This window comes from Hippopotamus amphibius, chromosome X (assembly GCF_030028045.1).
Source record: "Hippopotamus amphibius kiboko isolate mHipAmp2 chromosome X, mHipAmp2.hap2, whole genome shotgun sequence".
In the NCBI taxonomy this organism is placed as follows: Eukaryota; Metazoa; Chordata; class Mammalia; order Artiodactyla; family Hippopotamidae; genus Hippopotamus; species Hippopotamus amphibius.
The window spans coordinates 89692498-89704883 of NC_080203.1; the positions used below are offsets into that span (position 1 = coordinate 89692498).

General features: G+C 51.9%; 1 protein-coding gene across 2 annotated transcripts in view; it reads left to right on the top strand.

Annotated features, from left to right (window-relative positions):
- FGD1 (FYVE, RhoGEF and PH domain containing 1) overlaps positions 1–12386 on the top strand; it is a 39652-nt gene that overhangs the window by 6234 nt on the left and 21032 nt on the right. For both annotated transcript variants that reach the window (XM_057718134.1, XM_057718135.1), the window contains exons 2-4: positions 11121–11294; positions 11598–11775; positions 11901–12339. In XM_057718134.1, the coding sequence (XP_057574117.1) occupies positions 11121–11294; positions 11598–11775; positions 11901–12339 (791 nt within the window). The remainder of the gene's footprint in view (positions 1–11120; positions 11295–11597; positions 11776–11900; positions 12340–12386) is intronic.

Here is a 12386-nt window from a genome sequence, read left to right on the forward strand (position 1 = left end):
GGACTAAAAGAATTGAAGTTTCCATTGCTTCTCGGTCTTTTGGCTAAGATCAAGTGTAAAGAATTGAAGTTTCCAGTTGCAGATGATTGGCACCCCCATTCCTCGGCCCTTTCAGGTACCTCTGTGCCTAGGGGATAGCCTGGCTGGGGCTACTTGCTCCTTCAAGGATGAGTGGCAGCTTACAGTGCTCCAGACAGATGCCAGCCATGGCTTTCTGGGGGCCAGTTAGCTAAATGCCTTAGGCAGATGTGGAGCTGGCCAGACGCTGGCTGGGTGGGGCAAGGACCTGTCTGGAATGAGGACAGGAAGTGCAGTCTGCCGTTGCCCAGCCCAGAAGTGTTAAGTGCCCTCATCTGGAGAGAGCAGACATCCTTGGAGCAGTGAGTCCAGCCTCACCAGGCTCCAATACTCAGTTTCTTGGACCTAGAAGGCATCACACCTCCAAAAGGTACCTCAAAACACAAAGGGCTGGAGACAAGGATGAGGGTAACAGCAGAAGGCACCTCAGCACTCCTGACTCTGCCCTTGATTCACTGTGCCCTCAGGCTTCCCTTCCCACCTCAAGGCCTTCATTTCCCCATTTGTAACATCAAGGACCTGTTCATTGCATTTGTCTGGCATATAGGGCATCAGTAAATACTTGGTGAGCAGATAAGGGACAGTGAAAGAGGGGAAGAAGGAGGACATTTCTTCATTTAACAAAGGTGTGTTTTTTGGGGGGGGGGGATTTTTTTCAGTTGTGCCAGGTCTTAGTTGGGCTCCTTAGTTGCAGCATGCATGTGGGATCTAGTTCCCTGACCAGGGATTGAACCCAGGCCCCCTGGATTGGGAGCGTGGAATTATATCCACTGTGCCACCAGGGAAGTCCCAACAAATGTTTATTGAGAACCTACTTTGTGCTTGACCCTGTGCAAGTTGCTGGGTGGGCAATAAGGCAGGCTCAGTCCTTGTCCTTGTGGAGCTCCTTTCTAGCAGGGAAGACATACATAACAGGTAATTCCAAGCACAGATGCTGCAGGAACAGATGAGGAGGGGGCAGGCAGGGAAAAGAGGACACTTGAGCAGAGATCCAAAGGATAAATAGGAGTCCAGAAATAAGGAGAAGCAGAAAAGCTGTCCAGGCCCACGAGAACGACATGTGCCAAAGCCCCAGAGAGAGGAGAGCACTTTCGAGGAACAGACAAGAGGCCTTTGTGGCTGGTGGGTGGGGGTGGGGAAGTGTTCTCAAGCTGGGCCTTACTTGTCCCTATGCTCAGGAGTTTGGAATTCACCCTGGAGGCAAGGGGAGCCCTTCACCGGGCTGCAGAAATTGAAGGGGATTGTGTTTTCATAAGCTGGTTGTGGTGTGGAGAATACCTTGTAGAGGGCCCTGAGGATTCGAGGGAAACCAGTTAGGAGGCTGGAGTGGGAAAAATAGTCTATGGATTCCTGCCCTACTAAGAAGTTGAGTCTGCAGGACTTGGGGTCTGGCTGGACCTGTGAATTGAGGGAGCAAAGGGAGAAAGCCCAGCCTCTGGCTTAGGGAACTGGGTGGCTGGAAGTACCATTCCTGGGGTGGGGAAGCAGGAGGAGGAGCCACTAGGGAATGGGGTAGAGCTGGAGTTTAAGATGCACTGAGTCTGAAAAGCCTGGAAAAGGGGCATCTAGGTGGCAGTGCCCAGTAGGCTTCAACTCTGTTCATCTGGGCCCCAGACTAAAGACAGGAGGGTGAGGGGCACAGGTGTGTGGCTGAGGCTCAGAGAGGGGACTGAAGGCTTTTCCCATTGCTGGCGGCTTTCAGCCCTCCACAGCACTTCCCCGTGGCCCATGCAGAGAAGGGGTTAAGTCAGGGAGGGAAGGCGCCTGTAGAAAGCGGGAAAGGCGGGACTGGCAGCGCTTGCCCCAAGGAGCTGAAGCTGGCTTAGAAGCCCTTCCGCCTGGGCCTGCTAGGCCCTCGCCTCCGCCCACGCTGCCGCCTTCAACTTCACCTTCACCTTCCCTGTCCCCCCTCCAGCTTCTTCCCGGCTCCCCTAGGCCGAGCCTCTCTGCCTAATGCATTCCAGGTGTAGCCGTGGCCCCCTCCCCCACACGGGGCGCAGAGGAAGGGGGCAGGGAAGGTGCTGGGCTCTTTCATTCTGCATCTCTTAGGGGCTCCAGATCTCGCTGACAGCTTCTGTCTCTGGAGAATTCCTTCAGGGATCCTGGTTTAGGCCTCATGTCCCTGGCAGGGGCAGGCAGCGGTGAGAGCCCCCAGACCCAGCTCTGCCACTTTCTAGTTTCATGTGATCCTGGGTGAATCACCTCACCCCTCTGAGCCTCGGTTTTCTCATCTACAAAATGGGGTTAGCATGCCCACCTCCTAGGGTTGTTAGGATTAAATGCCACAGATAGAACAGAGCACTCGGCGTGGCACGTTGTAGCCATGTTCAACAAGTGCTCTTTTTGTCCCCTTTGCTTCTCAGAGCCTGCATCCCTCACTCTCTGTGTCTCCCTTCTGACTCGCCCCCACCCCTTTTTTTCTGTCTCCTTCTCTAGCTGTCCAATTTTCTGAGTCTCTGTAGTTTTCCTGTCTTCTTCCTCCTTGTCTTTGTCCCCGTCTCTCTCGGTCTTTTTCCCTCATAATCTCTCTGTGTTGCCAACTCTCAATTTTGACCAGGCCTCAGGGGAGTGGGGAGGAGGGAATGGGTGGGTGTTGGGGGCCCTGGGGTCACACACAGCAGAGGTCAGAGGGGCCATACCCTAGCAGCTTTGTCCTCAAGAGGAGGGAAATCCCAGCCAGCGTGGCAGCCCCAGCACCGGGTAATTACTGCCCCTGTTGCTCCCAGCTGCAGCTCCACTCCCTTCCCTTCCTGTCCTCTGAAGTCCCCAGCCCCTCCCTTGGGGTGGAGCTACCACCCGCAGCCTTCTCTGGCCTCAGGTCCAGAGATGCTGGGAGGAGGTGGCCAGGCCCTCATAGCAATCAAGCAACTGGAAGAAGGATGGGCTGTCTGTATTCCCATGTGGCTGTGGTGTGTGTGGGGGGGGTGCGCGTGCGCGTGCATGTGCGCGCGCACATGCGCATGTGTGTACATGTGCCTGGCTGCTTAGCTGTCTTTGTCCCCATGGGTCTGTTTTGTGTACATCTTAATGTTCTTGTTTCTGTATATCCATGTGTATGTTTGAGTGTGTGTCATTATATATCCATGTGTGATTGTGTGTCTTTGGGTCTGTATGTGTTATGTGTTCCTGTATTCCTGGTTGTGTGTCACCTTGGCTCTGTCTAAGCCCCTGGGGGCATTTCCAGATGTTTATGCGTGTGGGTCTCTGTATATAGATTGTGTGTGTGTGTGTGTGTGTGTGTGTGTGTGTGTGTGTGTGTGTGTGTGTGTTTGTGCCAGTGCCTGTCTCTGCATGGCCCCTATTGTATCTTGGTGGTAGTGGTTGGTGGAGGAGGAGGGTGGCTGCCTGTCTTTTGGCCTTTTCTGCCCCTTCCTCCTGTTCTTATGAACCCAGGACTCTCTGTTCACTGTGCCCTTCAAACACAGTCTTCACTTCCCCACCCCTAGTATCCACACCTTTGCTCACTTTTCTTCTCTTGCCTGCAGGACTGTGCCCAGTCAATCTATACCTAAAAAAACACACCCCATCGTGGATGGCTGAACTCAAAAACCATTTCCTTTAGAAAGTTCTCTGCCCTCCCGCCCTCCCCAATGTGATTTCTTTCCCAATTCAGCAAACATTGACTGAGGATGTGCTCTGTGACTCTGGACACAGACACACTTAGCATCCAGTCTCAGTTCAACCACTTCTAGCTGTGTATCCTCAGGCAAGTTATTTTGTTTCTCTGTGCCTCAGTTTTCTCATCCATAAAATGGAGCTAATAGCATACAGGGTTGTTAGGAGGATGCCATATAGGAAAGCATCAACACAATGCCTGGCACAGAGCAGGAGCTCAACAAACAGTTGAATCCTCATATGTAATATCTTCCACAAAAAAGTGAACACCTTGAGTTCCAGAGAGTTCTAAAAGTTCTTGCAGTCTCCTGCTTTTTTAACCAGGCATTCTGCACAGGGCAGAAGACCAGACAGAACAAAAGGCAGATTCCAGTTCAGGGAACTGCTGACAAGTATTACATGAGCCAGCTCCCTGAGGGTGCCCAGGTCCAGAAGAGATTGGGCCTTTGCAGGGGGTGGAGGAGGGACTCCAAAGCTGCTGCCCCAGGGCCAGAACACATCAGATAGAGCAGGAGGTAAATGGCAGAGGTGGAAGGGACCTTAAGCACCATCTAGCTCATATACTGCAAATTGGTGGCCCACAAGTTTAATTTGACTCACTAGTTTCATTTGGCCTACTCACTGTTTTTAAAATTAGGGGATTTCACATAAAAGCCTAGATTTCTGATTCTCTTGAAATACTGGAAGACTTGAAAATGCAGGGCCCCCATTACTTCAAGGTGGCAGTTAGATAGAAGGGAGAAGCTGCTGTCCCTACTTTAGGTGAGGCACATGCTCTCCAGTTTATCCCATCCTCACCATTCCCTATAGCATTATATTGTCCCATTTTACAGAAAGGTCCTCACTTTACACAAGGGTCCACACTTCACAAAAACGTTCTTCACTTTACAGAAGGAGCCTCATTTTACAAAAGAGTTCCTCCGTTTTACAGAACAGTCTTGTATTTTGTCAAAGAGTCCTTCATTTATAGACATCATCCATTTTACAAAGGGGTCTTTATAGAACTCTCCTCACTTTACAGAATGTCCCTCCACTTTGAAGAAAGCTCCTGCATATTGCAAAAACTTTTTCCCTTTACAGAAGGAGCCTTCTTTTTATCAAAAAGACCTCCATTTTACAGACAGTTTCTCCAGTTTTCAAGAGGGAACACTCTAGGGCTTCCTAGGTGGCGCAGTGGTTAAAAATCTGCCTGCCAGTGCAGGGGACACGGGTTCAGTCCCTGCTCCAGGAAGATCCCACATGCCACGGAGCAACTAAGCCCATGCGCCACAACTATTGAGCCTGTGCTCTAGAGCCCGTGAGCCACAACTGTTGAGCCCATGTGCTGCAACTACTGAAGCCCACACACCTAGAGCCCACGCTCTGCAACAAGAGAAGCCACGGCAGTGAGGAGCCTGCGCACCACAACGAAGAGTAGCCCCCACTCACCGCAACTAAAGAAACCCTGTGTGCAGCAACAAAGACCCAACACAGCCAACAAATAAATAAATAAATTTATTTAAAAAAAAAAAAGAGGGAACATGCTAGGAAGCTCCTTACTTGCCACAATGGCTCCCACTTTCCAAAAATTCCTTCACTCTTCAGAAGGTGCCTCCATTTTTCTGTAGAGTCTTTAGGTTCATAAGAACAGTCCACTTCAAGGAAGGAATCTTTGGACTAACCACTGGGTTCCTATAGACAGCTCCCCCTGCACTTTTCATACTTCACAGAGCTTTGTGGCAGAGATCTGGGGACTGCTGGGAGAAGCATGCACTGGGGGTCAGGAGGCCTGAGTGCTAGGGCTGGCTTCTTCCCAAAGTAGCATCTCACCAGTTCCTCACAATGAGAAGCACACACATATTCTCCCCATTTTGCAGATGGGGAAATTGGGGTCCAGAGTTGTGAAGTGATTCCCAGGTCACCAGGGAGTTAATGGCTGAGGTCCAGTCTGGGGCCCTATTAGCTGTCTTAAGATTAAGCCAAGGCTAAAGCTGGGAGAAGGGAAAGGGGGTGCTGCTGGACAGGGAGGGGGAGAGCTGGGAGCTGAAATTCCCAGAAAGAGGTGAGGGTCCAGTTCCAGTAGTAAGTCATTGTCCTCAAACTCAGCTAGAGGGTAGACCTGCTCTGCCATTAAGCCCAGAAGCACATGCTCATGGCACCTGCTTAGCAGAGGCATGAAGCTACCAGAAACAATTTGGGGAATGATTTTGCTATTTCAGTAACAATAAGTTGTCATGGGAAGATTCCAAACTGTTATACTTCTTCACACTTATTTTATGGTTTTGTTTGGTTTCTATATTTGAATTGAATTTGATGAGGGATGGGGTACCATTGTCTTTTCCCTGCCATTCTGCCTCTAGTAGGAATCCTGCCCTGATCTGAGGAGCTGTTGCGGAGAGTGAGGCTGGATTCTGTGTCCATCTCTGGATGGGTTTGCACATGTTTCTCAGTGTGTTGATAGCTTTGTCTTGGGTTGCAGCCTGTGGCCCATGGGTTTATGTATCTGTGTGCGTAGTATTGTATCTTTGTGGATGTACGGTTCTGTTGGCTTTCAAGTTCAAGCCACATTGCTCTGTGGGGGAGCACTATGCTCTTTCCATTCTTTGTCTCATGGACCCCTCAAAACCGTGGAGCTGTGATTATTATCCTATTTTCCACACAAGGAAACTGAGGCTCAGACAGATGGAGAGGCTTGCCCAGGGTCACACAGCTGGTAAGTGAGGGTATTGGGATTTAACCGAGGTCTGTGTTACTCCTGAGCCAGATGTTCCTAGTGAAGGCTTCACAACACCTTAACCCATGCAGTCTGGTCAGTGAAGTGTGATCATGCCACCCTTCTTTGGAATAGTCAAGTACCAGAGGTTTTTAATTATTGACTTTGTTTTTTTTTTAATAAATAAAACCAGATTCAAGGTTATCCCTGAAATAATGTCATTGTCATGAGCATTCAGGTGCCCATTGCAGGGAAATTGGGTAGAGCCCACAGCTTGCCTGGTGCCACCTTGGAGGCCTGGCTCTGCCTCATTCACTAGAATCCCTTCTTGACTAGGGTTTCTGGAATTCATCCCCAAAAAAGCACAGTTAGATTTGCATTTCAGATGTACAACAAAAAATTTTTAGTATAGCATAATACATTTCTAGTATAAGTATGCATGAGGCATGCTTATACTAAGAAATTATTCACTGCTTATCTGAAAGTCAAACGTAACTGAGCATCCTGTATTTTATCTGGCCATCCTGTCCCTGACCTCTCCTCTGACCTTCCCCAGTCCTGACAGGCTGACACCCTCACATTTCTGAGCCGCACTTAGCTTTTCCTGAATGAGAGTCTCTTGTCTTTGAGATTGGGAGCTCCTTGGGGGTCAGGATCAAGATTGCCCTTTGGCCTATTGAGGGCCTGTCGGAGGGCACACCCCATGCCCACAACAGAGCCGGGGCCACACCCAGGCATTCTGGGGTGCCCAGGGCAAGAGACACCCGAGTGTGGCTGTGTGTGCACACCCTGTGCCAAGCATGTTGCATGTGGATGTGTGAGTAGCTCTGTGGTTCTCACTGGGTCTTTGCAGTTCCCACCCCTGCCAGACCAGGGATTGAACCGTGCCTCCCTCCCCCCTACAGCAGGGATCAAACCTGTGCCCCCTGCAGTGGAAGCATTTGGTGGTATGACTTTGCGGCCTCTGATCTAATGGGTACTGGGCACTCTGGTAAACCCAGTCGTCAAGGAGGCAATGCTAGTGGAAGACTTTGTCAGGTGTCTTGGTGTGGATGTGGGTGCATGTGTGAGAGAGAATGCTGTGGATTATCAACCATAAAAAATGGACTGGAGGACTTCCCTGGTGGTCCAGTGGTTAAGACTCCACACTTCTACTGCAGAGGGCTCGGGTTCCATCTCTGGTTGGGGAGCTAAGACCCCACATGCCAAGCAGCTTGGCCAAAAGAAAATTAAATTAAATGTAAAAAATAGACTGGAGAAAATCAACGCAGGACTTAAGGGAGATGGGGATAGGATGGGGCAGTGGGAAGGGTTGTGGTATCTATGGCAGGGGAGGACCTCCCCTGAGAACTTTGTGAGGACAGAGATAGGATTTTCAGCTCCCCCAGCACAGAGTCTACCAGGCTCAGAGCAGGGCTCAGAAGTATTGGGGGGACTAAACTAAGCCGAGGGAAGCCAGAGAGTTCAGCAGGGCCGTGAGGGGCCATAGAGAACTAGCTGGGAAGCTTCTCTTTTCCCCATGGGCAATGGGGAGCCATGGAAGGTTCTTGCACAGGTAAGTGGCATGACCTGAGCTGGAGGTCCATCTAGCCACTTGGAGGGAGCAAGACCTGGGGCCAAGGAGGCCACTGAGGGAAAACATAGGAGACAGGGAAATGTAGGCAGAGGGACAGGGAAGGGGAGCACTGCAAGAGGAGAGACAGGGATCTTGAATCTTCTTGCCTCAGTGGACCCCTGCCTGGTTTTTAGCCAGGCCTAGGCTCCTGAACTGAAGCCCTGTTGTTGTAATAATAATAATAATAATAGCTCACGACTTTCTGAAGCACTGAGGCTCACCCCCTTCCCCTCTAGGTTCCCCTCTTTCCCAGCTTCCTCTTGGAGAGCAGGGTTAAGAAGTCCAGTCTCAGATCAGTGTGCTACAAGTGTGTCACTGACTTGCTCTCTGGCCTCAGGCAAGTCACTGCCCCTCTCACTGCCTTCATTTCTCCATTAGAAACTGGGCTGCCAGTCCCTGCCCCTCTCACCTGGGAATCCAGGGTATCCCCAAATATTTGAATCCCATTCTGCAGGGCTGCCTGCAAGGAGGCAGAGGGAAAGGAGGGGCAGGCCCATCTGTGGGCTCCCAGGTGAGGTGGGTGAGGAGGGAGCAGAAGGTGGGCCAGAGCAGGGCCACAGAAGGTGACTTGGTCACCCTATCCCTGGGACAAGCAGTGAAGAGAGGGAGAGGCCCCAGCTAGGGGCCCCACAGCCCTGTACGGACTGCATGGGGAAGGCTTGCCCAGGGAGGCCTGCCTGCTTTGAGGTGGGTGCCTCCAGGCCCAAGGAGGCAGAAAAGGGGCACCTAGGACCCTTGCACCTATGTGTGAAACTCTGAGATGGGTCTCTGCACGGTGGGGTGCCTGGCTTTGCTCTCTGGATCTCCAGCCCTGTCAGCTGCTCTCTGTGTCTCTCACTTTCTCTGGCCATATTGTCTCTCGAACTTTGTCTCTGCATGTGCCGCCCTCCAGGTGATTCATCCTCCTCAACCCCATGCCCAGGGGGAGGGCAGGACAGGACCAGGCCACGATGTGCTGAGCAGGGCAGGGTAAGCCCAGCTGAGTGAGAGGAGCACCTCCTCCCTCCCAGCCAGGGCCCTGCCTGCTCAGGTGAAAAAGGAAGTGAGGAAACTGCTCCCAAAGCCAGGTACAGAGTGGGAGAAGGGGGCTCAGCCTGGGGCCTGGGGCACCTTCTTCCTTCAGGGCTGGGAAGGGACCATGGCCTGAGGCCCCTGGGGCCTTTGTGACTGGATTGTGGCCTGGATGGAGTCAGACACCCTGGGAAGCTGCTGGAACTCTGTGGGTTGGGCAACTCCTTCCCTCCAGGACTGGGAAACCTAAAATTCCCTGCTGCTCTTTTTGCCTGTGACTGGATAGGGTATCTCTGAGTTGTAGCTCTATGTTTTTGCAACAGAGGCCCATGACTATTTAGACCAGGAGGCAAGTGTCATGTGGGTGTGTATAATTGAGCCCCTAAGATCCAGAAACTCGATGGACATGTTTGTTTCATGAATACAACATAGTAAATTATGCAATGTGTCTGTGATTGTATGTCTGTGTTTCTGGGTACATGATGTTATGCGACTTTGTGCTATTTGCCATTGTGCAAGGTTGTGTCTAACATGGTGTAATGACACTGTGTGGCTATAGTCTTGTGAATGTGTGAATCATTTGCAAGTGTGTGAACCTGCAACACCATATCCTGGTGTGTATGACACTCTGTGGCGCTGTGATTGTGAGGTAGAGCATAAATGGCACTGTATATCTTTGTGACTCAGTGGAACCATATTTGAGGAGTGTATAAGTGGGTATATGGTGGTAAGTGGTTGGGTGATTGTTTTATGAGGCTGTGTGTGAAACTGTAGGTTTGGCCCTGTGTGACTTGTATCTTTGTGACTGCTTGGCCATGTTTGCCGGTGCATGTGATACTGCAAGGCTGTGTGATAATATGTGAAGTTGTGACTGTGGGTCTTTGTGACTGTGTGCCACCAGGCTTTCAGAAGCATGATGGCATGTGATTGGATGTTTGAATTTATGTGGCCCCAAAGTTAAGTGAAACAGTGTAAATAACCCCATATGTCTCTGTGACTGAGTGGGCCCATTTGTGACTGGTCATGTATGAGACTGTGTGACACAGGGTAACAGACTCTCTGTGGCTGTGAGAGGCCACGTGGCTGTGGCACGGCAAAACTGGTACCTTGTGTGGGTGGGAGCTCTGGGGGCTCTTGGCTGCCACTCACTCCCTCATCCTCACACCTGTTTGCCTGCATCCTTCCCTACGTGACAGCCTTTCGTGGCTCCCTTCTGCCCACAGGATGGTCACCTAGCTCCTCAGACTGCCATCCAGGGCTTGCCCTCTCTACTTTTCTCTTCCCCCTTCCTGACTTCTCTATCATCTGAGACCTGTCACAGCTCCCTGCCCATCCAGGCCACACTCCTTCCCTTAGGACATGTAATCCCGGTGGGGGGGGGTCCCTCACACCTCCCAGACTGAATCTTCTCTCCCCAGTGTGACCATCGTCTCCCCCAGGCCCAAAGACAAAGGTAGATTTAGGGAGCCCATAGTGAAGGAAGAGGGACAGTGTAAAAAGGCCTCCCTTTTCTGAATTTTTTTGCCTGGTGTACTAAAGCTATTCCTGTGACCTGAACTCTGGGTACTGGCTGTGTGTGGGTGTGTGTAGGTGTGGAAATAGAGGAGGATAGTACAGATTAGTGACAAGCTGGGATTTTAAGAAGCAAAACTTCTGTTAATGAAATATAATTTCATCATTTTCAGCTATATGAAATTGTAGAAAAGAAAGTCCAGATATCCTCAGGACCTTAAGAAAAAAGGTGAAGAATGATTTAGGCTCGGTGTCTCACTGTGGCTATATAAACAAGAGTGCAAGCATGTACACAAACCATATGCTGCTTGTGCCCACCGCCAGCCTGCTTAAACTCCCTAATAATAATGCCTGCTGACATACAAGAAATCAATGTACTAATCACAAAGAACTCTTGTCTATTAATGAAAACAGCCAGCTACAACCCTGGGCTGGCTCCCCATCTGACGGCTGGGGTAAAGCCTTCCCAGAAAGGCAGTGTGGCTTGGAAAGGGGCTCAGGGAAACCCGGTACCACAGGTACCTGCTAAGACATACAACTTCCCAGTTTCCTTTGGGGTAATCAGTTGCTTCACACCCAGTTTCTCTCTTTCTACAGGGCTGCACCACGGAAACCGGATCCTGGTTAAAAGTTTGTCCCTTGATCCTGGCCAGAGCCTTGAGCCTCATCCAGAAGGTCCCCAGCGACTTCGCTCAGACCCCGGCCCTCCCACTGAAACCCCCAGCCAGCGTCCTTCACCACTGAAGCGGGCACCAGGCCCAAAGCCACAGGGTAAGTGGTTCCAGAGAGGGGCAGAGAAATGGCCCAGGAGAGGGGACAGAGGGTGGGAAAGGTTGGCCAGTGGCAGAGGAGACGGCTTCTTGGAAGGACAGGAAGCACCGTGGTCTAGGGGCAGAGGGCTGTGACCTGGGGCCAATGTGTGCATACTGGCATCTCACCTCAGGCCTGCTCTATGCCTACCTCAGGCAAAGGTGCAGACCAGGGGTTTGTGGAGGGGCTTATGGCCTAGCTACAACAGCCAATTCCAAACTCAGCCCGCTGGGATCTCCCCTCTTTTCCCATCCATCTCTCTAGTCCCTCCGAAGCCCAGCTACCTGCAGATGCCCCGGATGCCCCCACCACCTGAGCCCATTCCACCCCCGCCATCACGTCCACTGCCTGCAGACCCCCGAGTGGCCAAGGGCCTTGCCTCCAGGGCAGAGGTCAGCCCCAGTTCTGCAGCAGTATCCTCACTGATTGAGAAATTTGAAAGGTGAGTCTGGCCCCTGGGGGACCCTGTTGGGGGAGGTTGGGCCTGGGATAAAAAGGACAGCTGTAAGACAGGCCTCTCAGTCAAGCTCATACCCTGCCTCCATGTGTGTCAACCACCCACCTCAGAGAGCCTGTGATTGTCGCCTCGGATAGGCCAGCCCCTGGCCCCAGCCCAGGTCCCACAGAGCCAGCCATGTTGCCGCAGCCACCCCTGCAGCCACCAGTGCCCCAGCTCCCTGAGGGCGAGGCCTCCCGCTGCTTGTTCCTGCTGGCTCCCGGGCCCCGGGACGGCGAGAAGGTGCCCAATCGGGACAGCGGCATTGACAGCATCAGCTCACCATCAAACAGCGAGGAGACCTGCTTCGTCAGTGATGATGGGCCCCCCAGCCACAGCCTCTGCCCCGGGCCCCCTGCCCTGGCCAGTGTCCCTGTTGCTTTGGCTGACCCCCACCGGCCCAGCTCCCAGGAGGTTGACAGTGACCTGGAGGAGGAGGACGACGAGGAGGAGGATGAGAAGGACAGAGAAATCCCAGTGCCCCCGATGGAGAGACAGGAGTCTGTGGAGGTACCAACCCACAATCACTGTGAGGGACTGTGTGGAGAAACCAGGAG